Source organism: Lycium barbarum, chromosome 6 (assembly GCF_019175385.1).
Source record: "Lycium barbarum isolate Lr01 chromosome 6, ASM1917538v2, whole genome shotgun sequence".
In the NCBI taxonomy this organism is placed as follows: Eukaryota; Viridiplantae; Streptophyta; class Magnoliopsida; order Solanales; family Solanaceae; genus Lycium; species Lycium barbarum.
This window is the reverse complement of record NC_083342.1, coordinates 19912823-19929502: the sequence shown is the minus strand read 5'-3', so window position 1 is coordinate 19929502 and position 16680 is coordinate 19912823. Positions and strand designations below refer to the sequence as shown.

Genomic DNA, 16680 nt, shown 5'->3' with positions numbered 1-16680 from the left:
TGGCCTCATATTCTGTAACGGTCATAGTTCCCTGCCGCAGATTATTGAACTGACGTCTCATGTCATCTTGCTTGCTTAATGGAATAAACCTGTCCTTAAACAGTGCTAAAAATTCTGACCAAGTAATAGGTGATAACCCTGCTTGTCTACCTCTCTGAATCGAAATCCACCAAGACTCTGCAGACCCTGAGAATAAGAAAGTGGAAAATTCCACACCATGAGTCTCCTTCAGCCCCAACGTAGTCAATATCTTTTCACAACGATCAATGAAATTCTGAGGTTAAATAGAAGTTGGTGAAGCATCAAACTCTGGTGGCTTAAGATCCATGAAATTCTTAAACTCCTTAGATTGCCCTGTAGACTGGACAACCTGTTGAGGGGCCAACTGAGGTGTCTGATTAGCTGCAACATTCAACTGAACTTGAGCTTGTGCTTGTGAAGTAGCCCGAGGACCTGGAATTCCACCATGATTAGGCGCCAATGCCTCCAACACATTCAATAATATGGTCACCACATCTGCGGGCATATCAATAGTAGGGCAAGCAGCTGGTGTCGGTAAAGTGTTCTGAACCACTTGTTCCTGCACTTGCTCTGACGCAACTCGGGGCTGACCCCCATTCACAACTTCAGGCTGAGGAGTGGCTTGAGTCCTAGTCTGAGCTCTAGTCTGATGAGCATTAGCTTGTCTACCACCGCGGGTAGCACTCTGTCCAGCACCACGTTTAGCAGATGAAGATGCGCGTTTCTTAGCCATCTGCGAAATAAATATTACAAGGTTAAACTTGATTCAACTCACGCACGAACAAGGAATGAAAGAAGGGAAAACTTCCTAGATGTCCAGTAGCCTCAAGGTCATAAGTATGGGTGCCTACATACCCATGAACAAGATTCTACTAAACACTGCTCCATGACCCGGGACTTAAAGCCTAGGCTCTAATACCAACTTGTCACATCCCAAAATACCCGCTAGACGTGATTGGCACCCAGCAAACACCACCCGCCAGGCGAACCATATATCATACTCTTAATCATTTAAAAAAGCACTAAAAAAAATAAGTGCAGGTTCAACAACATCATTAATGATAAAAATGCAAAATAGTCGCCAACCAAATCCATAATCGATTTATGAAAACCAACCAACACTAAGATAAAAAGAATCTCTAGCCCACATCCCACGCTAAGACCATAGAGCATCTAACAGAGTTACATGAGTTTGAGTGTCGGGCATGTAAACCCAAAATAAAAGAAATAACTAGAAATAAACTAGATAAAACTGAAATGGCTACCTCCACGAACAATGCGGTGCCTCACCTCAGCAACAGAATCCGCTCACGAAGTCTTCAATTACCAGCCTCGTTCTCAACGACAGTATCTTCATGGACATGCAGGTAAGGAGTGGGTTATAGATAAATATAACCCAGTAAGATCCTCGACCGGCCACTTCTACCCCTGGAACAAGTGTTAGAAAATACAAACACACAACAAGCACAAAAATATTATGCACATGAATATGTCATTATATAATAGCGACCAAGGTCCAAACCACTGTTTATCAAATATTATATCTCAACACAATTTACACTACGAACCGTCATAAGTGGCAGTTAAAGAATTAGTCAACACTATGAATCCACGGCAACATACACAATATGCCAAATATGTCAGGAAGCATACACAATGCTAAGGGAAGCATACACAATGCCCCAATATCATCAAGAAGCATACACAATGCTAAGGGAAGTATACACAATGCCCCAATATAATCAAGAAGCATACACAATGCTAATGGAAGCATACACAATGCCTCAATATCATGGCTCATAGCCATATCACATCGCAAAATAATTTATAAAGAGAGTTTTGGATTATTTGAAAATAAAGTATATGCGGTTGGCCTTAAAGACCACCGATTCTGCCAAGAACACGCTCGCCTCAAAACATGGATCAGGCAGACAAAACATATTTTTAAAACTGGTTTTGAAAAGCAAGTACCCAAAGCTTAAAGTCTCACTTACCTCAAATTCACAATTCAAGCACACTTCCCAATAAATCAAAAATGCATTCTCGAGTCTCCGGATTGCCTCAAACTACACAAAAACGGATTTAGAATGGTCAAAACCCTTAGGGTAAACTACTTCTATATTTTTAGAGGCTTAAACGGTTAAAGTCAAATTTTAAAGGACAAAAACGCCCTCTGGTCAATGTGTTCAAAACCCGACAAGACTTATGTTTTCGGAAAGGCCTTAACGAGAGGATTCCAATGATATATAGAAGTCTAAAATTCGACGCTATTTGCCCTTTCAAATCAATGATTTTGGTTGAAGAACCCTAGAGCTAAACTTTCTCAATTCCTCAAAATATCCCCATGTTTTCACCATAAAAATTCACCCATAATTATGCAATAAACTTAAATAAAATATTAGAGTCATTACCTTGATGATTTGGGATGAAAGTTCTTGTTTTTATCCTCTCTTTTCCTTTCTTTTTCTCCCTTTCTTTTCCTTTGTCCCACTGGTTTTTTTCTCCTTCTGTTGGCACGTCCCCCCCCCCCCCCTCCCTTTTTTTTTCTTTCAGCAATTTAGTGATTCACGTCTGATGGCTTAGCCATCAAAATTTTAAAGCCCCTTTTTTTTTTCCTTTTCCTTTTCCTTTTTTGGCTTGGCCCACTAAATTGCTTCTTTTTCTATTTTCTCTTTAATTCTAATTACGAATTTCTTTTCTTTTAAATTCTTTTTAGCTAAAATTACCAACTAAACCCTTATTTTAAAATTGGGTTATTACAGGGTCCGCTCCACCTTCTTAGGAGATAGCTTAGGAGACTTTCTAGGTATCCTATCGGTGGTACTTAGCCCGGAGATAGCTTAAAAGAATTTTGCATTTTTCCGCTTTTCTTCTCGGTGGGAATTCAGACACATAATCTATTTACATTGATTTAGCATTCCAACATATGGCCCGAGGACATATGTTCTTGTAGTATTCTTTTAAAAGGTCATGACTCAGCTCAGTGAGTGATTATGAATTTTAAATTTTTGTTTTCTGTACTCAGTTTTAGACAAGAATTATTTAGTTTTATTAATACGTGGGCTATTCAGTTAAATCAAATAACTCATTCAAGTTTTACCGTTAGTTAGATACAAGGGTTCGTTCGACGATTGGTTAGAATTGGGTGCCAATTACGATCCAACCCCTGTTCCGGGGCGTGACAACTGAGGAGTCTATTAGCTGTGTAATGTAGATTCATGGTTAAATTAGTTAGAATTGTTAGTTCATTATTTATGATTAACCATGGTCAATTAGCAGCTACAAATTTCTTAGTTACGATGTATAATAAATACTGCCGTGGTTAGGACTTTTTGTACCATTTTGATCGTTATAGAAATATACCAAAATTAGCTCTCAGTATTCAATAGGCTCTGCCTGCTTCCTGATCTCTCGCTATTTAATTTTTTCTTGTTTCATGTAGCTGGGTTGCTGCTATCACAAAATTTACAAAATCTTTATGCCATTTACTTAATATAAAAGGCGTCGTTCTTATTAGACTGACTAAAAAGGACAAAGTATCACATAAATTGAGTTGAAGGGAATAATTATGTAGAATACATGACCTTGCAGAAAAGCTAGTTTAAATAAAAGATGGAAAATAAATACATCATTGTTGAAGACATTTTCTTAGCTACAAACTTACACACCAAGAACTTTATTTCCTCTTTTTTTGTCAAAAAAAGTGAAAGTGAAGGTCTTGGATACTTTGCCTTCGCGGGGGTCTCTTCTGCAGAAAAGTAACGTATACAAAGACAATCAAGTAATAGGGAGTTATAAGGAAGGCATTGAAGGACCAGAAGTCCAACTAGATCTCCGAAATATTCAGTGAAACAGTCACAACAGAAAAGGAACTGCTCAAAGGAACTGGTCCTTATCGAGGAACACTGGAGACTGTCGAAGTGCTATTTCATGCCAACCGGGAGAATTGGATTATTAACTCATTCCTATTATTGGATACTCATTCAAATAATAAGAATTTGCAAAGGAAATTCTACATGAAATTATCAAAAGTACTGATATGAATATAAATAATATAGATAACTAAATTAACACATATTGCTAGATTTGGAGTATCCTCAGTTGACTTCCTCTGAAAACGTCTTTCATCGAAACAAAACTGGGATCTTAGGCAAATGGCAAGAAATATCCATATAAAACTGTACCTTGCACCTCAAGTTTACTCCAACGATTATTCTTCAAGTTATAAGAAATCAAACAGGGATTGTCTAGATCTGATATCAAAATGGTGTCTTCATTTTCTGATATTCCAATCATAAGTGGAGCAAATGAAAAACTATACTCATTTAACCAAGTAGTCGAAATAATGCAGGTTTTTGGCCATGACTCAGAAACTCCATAGTCTTTCATTCTCCATACATCAATCTGAAATATATTCTCATTATAATTAGCTATACAGAGACAATTTCCAACACTTGTTAGCCTCATTTCTTTCTTTTGATTTTCCAGGGCAGAGGGCAAAAGAATTGTCCTGAACCTCTCTTCATCAATGTCAAATCCAACTATAAGATCAGTACTAATATCTGTTATTGTTTTAAGGATTGTGCATTCATATTTTCCAACTATCCTGTGAAGAGTTCCACCAAGTGTAATTGCACTAGACTGAAAATAGTACTGGATGGAAGAAACATCCAAATTCCTCCATGTTTCATCGTGTCCGAGAGCAAAGATCTCAGCTTTTGCTAGAGCTTCACAACCTACTCGTAGCTGAGTCACAATTCTGATGACTTTAAAGTGCCTATTTGATGGACTATATCCAAAACTGTAGCCCATCGTGCAAGTTTCTTCATATGAACATCTATTAGCTTTTGGGAGAACAGCATACTGTGTGAAAAATTAAAGTTAATTTTTTGGAAGAATAAATATCATAGATATTTAGAAGAGTTTCTAGAAGGCTATAATGTAATATCTTTGATATATATTGTATTTAGGAAATGTCAAGAAATTCTAGACACTTTGATATTTATAGTTGAGGATAGAATTATCTAGATCCTTTTGTATCTAGAATAATATTAAGATATTCTAGAGTAGTGGTAGGAGATAAAGATAACTAGATTTTTCTAATCGATGTATCTAGAAGTATTTCTAGAACCATCCCTACACAAGTATAAATAGGGGTGGTCTTAGTCATTTGTAACCAACCCCAATTGTAAGCTAATACTACCAATACAAGCCAATTCAAGTAAACTTTTCCTTTCCATAGCTTCCTCTTCTTTAGTTGAATCTTCTGATCTTAGTTAACGATCTTGGGCTAGCAGAAGGTCTTCCCAATTTACCTTTCTTCTGCTATATTTCTCTACATGGTATCAGAGCCATAGCCATATACGTTGTCTTCTGAATATATTTTCAAGATCGGGTTAGTGGTCGATTCAACTGGTTTCTCTAAATGGATTTAAGCAGTTGTGTTAATAGACTGGCGATGGAGTTGTTGAATCAGTCCAATTACAAGGTATGGAAGACATGTATGGAGTCATACCTTGTGGGAGAGGATTTGTGAGATGTTGTTAATGGTAGTTACACAAGTCCTCCTATTGACGGATCGGAAAATAGCAGCACATACAAGAAGTGGAAGCAAATTAATGTGAAGGCGGAGTTCATCCTGAAGAGGTCCATCTCTCACAACTTTTTTGATCATATTATAAGGTGCAAATTAGCTCATGAAATTTGGAGGACCCTTGATCATTTGTTCAATAAGAAGGATGAAGCGCGACTACAGATCTTGGAGAATGAATTGGCTAACACCATTCAAGGTAATCTTTCTATTGTCGAATATTTTTTGAAGATTAAGAACTTATGTTCAGAGATCTCATTATTAAATCCGGATGAGGCTATCTTTGAAGCACAAATGAGAAGAATTATCATTTCGTGGTTTGAAGAAAGAATATATTCCTTTTGTTACATCAATTCAAGGATGGGCTCAACAACCATCCTTGGAGGAGTTTGAGAATTTGTTGTCATCACAGAAGCTACTAGCCAAACAGATGGCTAGTGTGTCTATCAAAGAAGGGGCAGGACATGCTCTTGTTTCTAACAAGAGGAATTTTAAGAAATACAAGAGCGAAGTTGCTCAAGAGAGATGATACATTCTCAATTCCATGAGGAGTCAAGCTCGCCAAGATAGAAGGAAGAGTATTCTAATAAAGGTAAGAAGACTATTAAATGTTATCGATGTGGTGAAGTAGGACACATAAAAAGATTTTGCCGAGCCAAGGAAAGCTACATGGCTCAAACTGAGAGAGCTCCTGAAGAAGAAGTGGGGAAGGTGCTTTGTAGCTGAGACTCGAGTAGTAGATTCCTTGGCTTCCCTTAACTTCGAAAGAGACTGGATTGTGGATTTAGGATGTGGACACCGTCTCACTGAAGATGAATCTAAATTTTCCAACTTCCGAGAACATAATGATTGTGATATAATGGTGACAGAAAATAATACGGTCCATCACGTGGAGAAGGAAGGAATTGGTGACATCAACAAGAAGCAAGAAGATTTCAAAGACATTCAAACTAGTGATGTGGTAGCTGCTGTTGAGGTAATCAACGAACCAGATGCTGAAACTGGTAATCAAGGTCTGGACGTGAAGGATGTTGAAGTAGAACCTGAGCAGGCAGTGTCTGAAATTATATATGGCAATAGTAACCATTCTGAAGAAAGCATTGAGGGAATTGTAGTGGAAGTTGAAGTCTCTAGTCAGTCATCTGCTGTATCAGAGTCAATTACTACCCCAGATCAAATACTGGAAGCCGATGGAGAAGCCGACGGTCAAATAAAGGAAGAGGTTGACATTGAAGGCTCAATTTCATATAGAGACACAAACGGTATGATTTTTGGAAGCTCCGAAGTTGCCAAACAATTTATTGAGGAGCTGGAAAGGGAATCTAGCGGTGGATCCTATGCTGGTATTGAGGCTTTGAAGGAAATTCATGGTCAGATCGTCACCGACTCTGGTGCTTCTCCATATAACACAATTGTTAAGGAACTAAGACAAAGAGGGAGTCTGGAAACTCAAGAATGTGAAATTCAGCATGAAGATGATTCACGTGGTTTGCAAAGTCAAAAAGAAATAGTGGCATGTCTGCCCGCTACAGAGATGAAAATTTTATCAAGACGTATTCATGTTTCTTTGGAGGCCCAATTATCAGCGGAAAACCATCATCATTTGAAGAAGGAAGAAGTGTCGGGAAAACATTGTTGAGATCTTCACCAAGGCACGTCCAAAAACTTCATCTGAGTTCTTCCGTGACAAGGTCAGGATAGCTTCCAAAAAATTACTTTAAGAGGGAGTGTGAAAAATTAAAGTTAATTTTTTGGAAGAATAAATATCATAGATATTTAGAAGAGTTTCTAGAAAGTTATAATGTAATATCTTTGATATATATTGTATTTAGGAAATGTCTAGAAATTCTAGACACTTAGATATTTATAGTTGAGGATAGAATTATCTAGATCCTTTTGTATCTAGAATAATATCAAGATATTCTAGAGTAGTGGTAGGAGATAAAGATAACTAGATTTTTCTAATAGATGTATCTAGAAGTATTTCTAGAACCATCTTTACACAAGTATAAATAGGGGTGGTCTTAGTCATTTGTAACCAACCCCAATTGTAAGCTAATACTACCAATACAAGCCAATTCAAGTGAACTTTTCCTTTCCATAGCTTCCTCTTCTTTAGTTGAATCTTCTGATCTTAGTTAACAATCTTGGCTAGCAGAAGGTCTTCCCGATTTACCTTTCTTCTGCTATATTTCTCTACATACTGTTCTAGTATTGGATTATTAATGTAGAACAAACATGATGAAGGGAAAACTTCCACTAAACAAAATCATCCTTTGGAAGAGCCTACTGCTAACAGCTCTTGTATGGGAGATTTGATTTTCATTGACAACAGAGTGCTTGGGTTATTGCACTCATGTACTTTTCCTTCGAATTCCAACAAATAAGGTGAACCAACACGACTAAGAAGATAACTTACATCCATAAGGGCTACATGAGTAAAGGGTGTCTCCTCGGGATACATATTACTACTAAAATGATTATCAGAAATAAGCTTGTACCAAGTTTTACAAACACACTTACATTGGACGATCGCCTTGATTGGTAATCTTGCGAAGATGTCCGTCAGAATTCCAGAAGGAAGCTGAGAAGTGGAGTCCTGTACTACACAAGTTGGAATTTGGTTTATTGATTGATTGTTTCTATGGGATGATTCCATGATAAATCTTTCTTTTGTGAACTACAGATGTACTTTTGTGTGCATAGAAATGGAAATATTTAAACAGATAATGAGTCCTTAAAGCCAAAGCCTAAAGGGAACCTGTTTCTGTTTGTCATTGTCAACTAACAAAGTTTTTGGTTATTTTCTTGGGGATGCCAGGAAACTTAGTTTGGATGTTTATGTTTGGCAGACATACTTGTCCCTTCCCATCTTAAATGTATTGATCAAGCTGTCAATTAACCGATGTAGCATCCTAAGAATGTCCCTTGTAAAATTAATGAGTGATGAGTTCGAATGGACTCATTCAAATGGAAAATACTAGCACTAGGAAATTTAGAAGCTAGTAAAATGTCAGAGAATTTCATAAAGAAAGCAGGTAAAAGCTGAATAATAAGGAATATTGAAAGATAATTGAATTGAAGTTTGACTGATTAGTTGTGTGATTCATTAGATTATTTTAATTAATATATAAGATATCAATATCACATAGTATAAGAAGTTGTGCATTAATATGCTCAATTAACTATCTAATTGTGCTATAAATTTGATCTCTAAAGATAGGGTAAGATTTATCAAAGTGGTGTGTTTTGTGGTGTATTCGGCTGACTTCCATTATATTTCGATTGACCATACTGCAGATAATGTTAGCCCATTTATTCGATGAAATTTCTATATTATGTCTTCTTTTATTCTAGTACTCAAGTTCACTCCATTCTTATTCAATACGGCTTTATATGAACATGTGGTAGTATTACATGCTTACGTGCGTCACCACTTGATATGTCCATTTGTTGTGATACTTACGTTCAATTCAGCATTTATTCATGCATAATGTGATCACATTCAGATGGGAATGCTAGCCGACTTCCTCTTGTGTGAGTGTGCGGGTAAGCTGCGTGTTCATAGGGGCTATTGTTTGCTGGGGAGATAGACCGACACTCCTTCGTGCATGTTACTATATCTAATGTATGTAGGGCCAGTATGAGTAACTCAACTTTTGTTACAATTTAGTTATCACCTTAAAGTTTCAAGTTTCAGCTTACATGTCCAGCTTATGGTTTCAGACTTTAATCTATTATTAGTTTTTAGACCTTAAATTGCTTACATATTTTCTGTGGATGTACTTTCTTCTTGTTATGTTTATCCCAGAAGGATCCGTTCCACCTTCTTAGGAGATAGCTTAAGAGACTTTGTAGGTGCCCTATTGGTGGTACTTGCCTACTTCCTTTTTTTCTTGGATGCAGATATTGTTGATCACGTTCCAGACACTACAAGATAGGACTAGCTTTTGCATTTTTCCGCTTTTCTTCTCGGTGGGAATTCAACCTCATAATCTATTACATTGATTTAGTATTCCGAGATATGCCCCGAGGACATATGTTCTTGTTAGTGTTCATTTGAAAGGTCATGACTCAGCTTAATGAGTGATTATGGATTTTAAATTTTTGTTTTCAGTACTCAGTTTTAGACATGATTAACCGTGGTCAATTAGCAGCTATTGATTTCTTAGTTACACTGTATAATAAATACTGCCGCGGTTAGGACTTTTTGTACCATTTTGATCATTATAGAAATACAGTCAAACCTCATTATAACAGTATCGTTGAGTCCAAAAAAATTTGGTTGTTATAGAGAATAGTTTTTATACACTTATAATAGCATTGCCATTTAAATACTATTTCGCTAAAAGATGCATAAAATCTAATTTTTAATTGTCAAAATCTAAGCTTAATCACACGTTGTATAACAAAGGAAAGTCTTTTAATGATGAAATATATATACTCATAGGATATTCTTTATCATAAATAGTGTATTAAAGGATCAAATATTTGGTCAAAATCTCTACACATATTATTGGTAATCATAGATATTCTATTTTTATAAAGATGATTAATTATTATATTACCAAAAAAAGAAGATAGTTGTTATATGGGTGATAACTTTACAAAGTGCTACTACTATAAAGTTGGTTGTTGTTATTATACTCCCTCCGTCTCAATTTGTTTGACACTTTTCGCTCTTCGAGAGTTAAACTAGTTGAATCTTTGACCGTAATTTTTTCATGTCTTTTAAATAATTTAAATTATTAATTATGGTGACTTATAGTACTTTTTACGTAATTTTCAAATATGTAAATTTTATTTCAAAAAATTTAAAGATTCTATGTTCAAACGCACGGTCAAAATTAAGAAGTTTGGCTCTCGAAAAGCAAAAAGTGTCAACCAAATTGAGACAGAGGGAGTGGTAAAATGTTGTTATATAGAAATAAAACATAAAACAAAAAATCAGTTCCGAAAAAACTTGGCTGTTATAGAGAGGTGATGTTATAGAGAGGTCCGAATGTATACCAAAATTAGGTCAGAATATTCACTATGCTCTCTCTCCTTCTTAATCTCTCGCTATTCAATTTTTTCTTGTTCATGTAGCTGGTTTGTCACGACCCAACCCGCCATGACTGGCACCCACACTAACTCCTAGTGGGCGAACCAACACATAAGTCATCTATCCATTCAAATCCATTTTTATATTAGCAAATTCAATCAGTTATTACTCATTCAAGCACAAGATAATCAGAATAAATCATGCCATAAAAATAATGAAGTAAATGGGGAAGTTCTAACTACTACAAATCCCCAAAATCCGAAAGTCACCGTACAAGGACTCTAATCTAAAACAGGTCTAAGGAATGAAATATGTCTAACAATTAACCACAATGTCTGGAGTAGAAATAGACATCATAAAGGAAGATCTTCGGGCGGCCTGGCATGGAAAGAAGCTCACCCTAAATCTGTCAGCAACGGCCTCAACGCTAGATATGAGGACGGGTAGCAGTCTCTGGATCACAATCTGCACTCAAAAGAATGCAGCAAGGTAGTATTAGTACAAACACCATGTACTGGTAGATATCATAGGCCGACTAAGATTAGTATCATGCAAACATCATAAAATCAATAAAATAGACAAGCCAGCCAACAACATGAAATCAATAATCCAACAACAAGTCAACCAAGGATAAACACAAATCAAATCACCCAAATATCACGAATCACATCAACGGAAACTACAAATGAGAACAAGTCCATCAACAATAACCTTATACTCACTGTACACACATGCTAACTGATGTCATTGCTCAGTAGTCATGACCTGCAGGGGACCCATGGTGTCCATGTACCACTCGTTCCGGATACTCATCGGACCTGAGCCATAAATCCTCCGCTCAGGAAAGAACCTCAGACGCGGTCCACATCAATGTATCACTCGTTTCTGGAACGAACCTTGGACCACGAGCCCATAGTCTAGGTCATATCCTCATTTCGGTCAAGTGTGCCTTTTCATAATCTGTACATAATAATATTTCTTGCCCTCTCATTATCAATGCTCAAGTCATCATTTTGTATCACAATTTTACCGAGAAGATCATATTAACTTCTCATACAACAACATCAACTATAGGTTCAACACGATGAATTGTGGCACGAAGCCCACACACAGTCAACAGTCACTCAATCAATTACACATAGGGGTTCAACCACACACATATCATGCATGAAGACTAGACATGCTTTCTTCTATTGAATTCACAACACATACAATCAACCAATCAAAGTCTAACTCAAGTAGACCGTAACCTACCTCAAACGTAGAGCTGGAACAATGCAAATCACTCCGCTACAGCTTTTCCCTTCTGTAAAGCCTAGGAACGCTCAAAGTCTAGAAATTAGAATGCTCAATGAGTCACAAATACCCTAGTCACAAAATCAATGCAAGACACCCTTCCCTTTAGCCCCATTCCAATGGGTGAATAATTCCTAGGTGTAAATAACCTAACAATGTCCTTAGTAACCACTAATCATCAATTTACTAAGGATACTTAATCAAAACATCCATTACAAGCAGTTTCCATGGTCAAGCTACCATTTTTATAAAACACAAGTCTCAATTCACGTAGTTCATGGCTCTAAAGGTTCAATTCATGATTAAGAGGAGTTAACCTAAGCCATTAGATGATAAATAAGTTATAACAATCATAACCCATCAAGTATAGAAGGTTTATTAGGTTCTAGGGTTACTATTACTAATTCACCATTGAAGACCCATAAAAGGGATGATGATCATGAAGATGATACGTAATGATTAAAAGGGATGGATGAGACTTACCTCTCAAGAATATTCTTGCTATAGCTTGGAAATTCGCCCTAGGTGCTTATGGGGAACTGTGTTGGAATTTTATGAATAAAGCATTCAGAACTAAGTGTTTAAAACCCGGAATTTTGTCCTCGTTGACCGCTGTGGCTGTCAAACCACCGCTGCAGTGGTCTTGTTATAGCGGCCAAGTGTCCGCTACAGCGGACAAAAAGAAATCCGACCACCGCTATGGCGGGACATTGCCTGCCTCAGCGGACATACGAACAACGGCTGACCGCTTACGGCAAGCGATACACTGCTATAGCGGTGCCGCCGCAGCGGTACCTACCCTGCCGTAGCGGTACCATTTGGGCAGTAAGCTCACCATTTTTCCCAGTTTTCCATTCTATCACCCAACATTTCATCCAAGGCCTCACAAACTCAAACAAAACATGCACGTATACATCAAAACATCATACGAACCCACCTGGGGCCTCGGAATTCCCAACGGAGTTCTAATTTCCAACGTCATCCCCCGATGGCTCAACACAATCAAACAAAATTCGCAACCAAGTCAAGTTTTCAGTTCTTAGACTTATACAACCGAACTTCTATTAGCTCGTTCTACCCTTGGGAAGGTTTTATTTGGTGGGGTGATCCTACATTTTCCATAACGACCGGAAGGGTCGTTACATGGTTGCTGCTATCACAAAATTTACAAAATCTTTATGCAATTTACTAAATATAAAATGTGTCGTTCTTTTTAGACTGACTAAAAAAGAAAAAATGTCACATAAATTGAGTTGAAGGAAATAATTAGGTAGAATATATGACTCAGCATGTAGAAAAGCTACTTAGTATAAGTAAAAGAAGGAAAATATATACATCATTGTTGAAGACAATTTCTTAGCTACTAAGTTACACACCAAGAACTTTCTTCCTCTTTTGTCAAAAAAGTGGAAGTGAAGGTCTTGGATACTTTGCCTTCGCCGGGGTCTCTTCCGCACAAAAATAACGTGTGCAAAGACAATTAAGTACGAGAAAGTTATAAGGAAGTCATTGAAGAACCATAAGTCTAAATAGATCTCCAAAAGATTCAGTGAAACAATCACAACAGAAGGGGAACTGGTCCTTATCAAGAAATACTAAAGACTGTCGAAATAATGCAGGTTTTTGTCCATGACTCAGAAACTCCATAGTTTTTCATTCTCCAGACATCAATCTGAAATATATACTCATTATAATCAGCTATACAAAGACAATTTCCAACACTTGTTAGCCTCATTTCTTTCTTTTGACTTTCCAGGGCAGAGGGCAAAAGAATTGTCCTGAACCTCTCTTTGTCGATGTCAAATCCAACTATAAGATCAATACTAATCTGTGTTATTGTTTTAAGGATTGTGCATTCATACTTGCCAACTATCCAGTTAAGAGTTCCACCAAGTGTAATTGCACTAGATCGAAAATAGTATTGGATGGAAGAAACATCCAAATTCCTCCATGTTTCATCGTGTCCGAGAGTAAAGATCTCAGCTTTTGCTGGAGCTTCACAACCTACTCGTAGCTGAGTGACAATTCTGATGACTTTAAAGTGCCTATTTGATGGACTATATCCAAAACTGTAGCCCATCGTGCAAGTTTCTTCATATGAACATCTATTAGCTTTTGGGAGAACAACATACTGTTCTAGTATTGGATTATTTATGTAGAACAAATCATGATGAAGGGAAAACTTCCACTAAACAAAATAATCCTTTGGAAGAGCCTACTGCTAACATCTCTTCTATGGGAGACTAGATGGCCACGGGCCCAACACTTTAGATTATAGTGCATCTATGTGTATGTAGTTGTCTTTGAATAGTGATTATATATATATATATATACACTATATATTATGTTCAAAACACGATTAATATAACATTGTAGTTTGTGCTTTGTATCTAAAACTTTATTATATTAGTGTTTGATTATAGTGCATCTATGGGTATGTAGTTGTCTTTGAATAGTGATTATATATATATATATATATATATATACACTATATATTATGTTCAAAACACGATTAATATAACATTATAGTTTGTGCTTCGTATCTAAAACTTTATTATATTAGTGTTTGTTACGAATACAAAGTCTGCACGTTTTTTTTTTTTTTTTTTTGACATTGTTTGTTTTTTTAATATGGGATTCACTTTTTTTTTATATTGCTTGATTTTGTTAATATGGGGTCCACTTTTTTTTTCCCCGTGAGTTTGGAGATAGTGGGTTCCACTTTTTTTACTTTTTTTTTTAATGTTCAAAACACAATTAATATAACATTGTAGTTTGTGCTCCGTATCTAAAATTTTATTATATTAGTGTTTGCTACGAATACAAAGTCTACACGTTTTTTTTTTACATTGTTTATTTTTTTAATATGGGATTCACTTTTTTTTATATTGCTTGATTTTGTTAATATGGGGTCCACTTTTTTTTCCCCGTGAGTTTGGAGATGGTGGGTTCCACTTTTTTTTTTTTTAATATTGGTTGGTTTGTGTTTAATATGTGGGCCCACAATTAACATTATAGTTTGTGTTTCGTATCTAAAACTTTATTATTAGTGTTTGCTACGAATACAAAGTCTGCAGTATTTTTTTTTTTGACATTGTTTGTTTTTTTAATATGGGATTCACTTTTTTTTTATATTGCTTGATTTTGTTAATATGGGGCCCAGTTTTTTTTCCCCGTGAGTTTGGAGATGGTGGGTTCCACTTTTTTTACTTTTTTTTTTAATATTCAAAACACGATTAATATAACATTGTAGTTTGTGCTCCGTATCTAAAACTTTATTATATTAGTGTTTGCTACGAATACAAAGTTTGCACATTTTTTTTTACATTGTTTATTTTTTTTAATATGGGATTTACTTTTTTTTTATATTGCTTGATTTTGTTAATATGGGGTCTACTTTTTTTTTCTCTGTGAGTTTGAAGATGGCGGGTTCTACTTTTTTTACCTCTTTTTTTTTTTTTAATATTGGTTGGTTTGTGTTTAATATGTGGGCCCACAAACGGACGACGAAAAAGTGCCCTACTATGTTCAAAACACGATTAATATAACATTGTAGTTTGTGCTCCGTATCTAAAACTTTATTATATTAGTGTTTGTTACGAATACAAAGTCTGCACGTTTTTTTTTACATTGTTTTTTAATATGGGATTCACTTTTTTTTTATATTGCCTGATTTTGTTAATATGGGGTTCACTTGTTTTTCCCCGTGAGTTTGGAGATAGTGGGTTCCACTTTTTTTTTTTAATGTGCAAAACAGATTAATATAACATTATAGTTTGTGCTCCGTATATAACTTTATTATATTAGTGTTTGCTACGAATACAAAGTCTGCACGGTTTTTTTTTTTTTTTGACATTGTTTGTTTTTTTAATATGGGATTCACTTTTTTTTATATTGCTTGATTTTGTTAATATGAGGTCCACTTTTTTTTTCCCCATGAGTTTGGAGATGGTGGGTTCCACTTATTTTACTTTTTTTTTTTTTTTTAATATTGGTTGGTTTGTGTTTAATATGTGGGCCCACAATTAACATTGTAGTTTGTGCTCCGTATCTAAAACTTTATTATATTAGTGTTTGCTACGAATACAAAGTCTGCACGTTTTTTTTTACATTGTTTGTTTTTTTTAATATGAGATTCACTTTTTTTTATATTGCTTGATTTTGTTAATATGGGGCCCACTTTTTTTTTCCTCGTGAGTTTGGAGATGGCGGGTGGATTCCACCTTTTTTTACTTTTTTTTTTAATGTTCAAAACACGATTAATATAACATTATAGTTTGTGCTCTGTATCTAAAACTTTATTATATTAGTGTTTGCTACGAATACAAAGTCTGCACGTTTTTTTTACATTGTTTGTTTTTTAATATGGGATTCACTTTTTTTTTTATATTGCTTGATTTTGTTAATATGGGGTCCACTTTTTTTTTCTCCGTGAATTTGGAGATGGTGGGTTTCACTTTTTTTACTTTTTTTTTTTTTTTAATATTGGTTGGTTTGTGTTTAACATAGGGACCACACTTTTTTTTTTTTAAATATTGGATGGTTTGTGATGTTTGTTTTTTTAATATGGGATTCATTTTTTTTTAATATTGCTTGATTTTGTTAATATGGGGCCCACTTTTTTTTCCCCGTGAGTTTGGAGATGGCGGGTTCCACCTTTTTTAAATTTTTTTTTAATGTTCAAAACACGATTAATATAACATTATAGTTTGTGCTCCGTATCTAAAAC

General features: G+C 35.6%; 2 protein-coding genes across 2 annotated transcripts; both read right to left on the bottom strand.

Moving 5' to 3' along the window:
• Window positions 1–4167: 4167 nt before the first annotated feature.
• On the bottom strand, window positions 4168–5695 carry LOC132643905 (F-box protein At3g07870-like). The gene is made up of 2 exons (XM_060360441.1): window positions 5537–5695; window positions 4168–4884 (listed from the first exon to the last, which is right to left on the bottom strand). The coding sequence occupies exons 1-2, from the start codon at window positions 5693–5695 to the stop codon at window positions 4168–4170; spliced, it is 876 nt and encodes a 291-aa protein (XP_060216424.1).
• Window positions 5696–13536: 7841 nt separating this feature from the next.
• LOC132643904 (F-box protein CPR1-like) lies at window positions 13537–14031 on the bottom strand. Its single transcript, XM_060360440.1, has one exon. It carries the CDS (start codon window positions 14029–14031, stop codon window positions 13537–13539), a length of 495 nt encoding a protein of 164 aa, XP_060216423.1.
• Between the last annotated feature and the right edge of the window lie 2649 nt (window positions 14032–16680).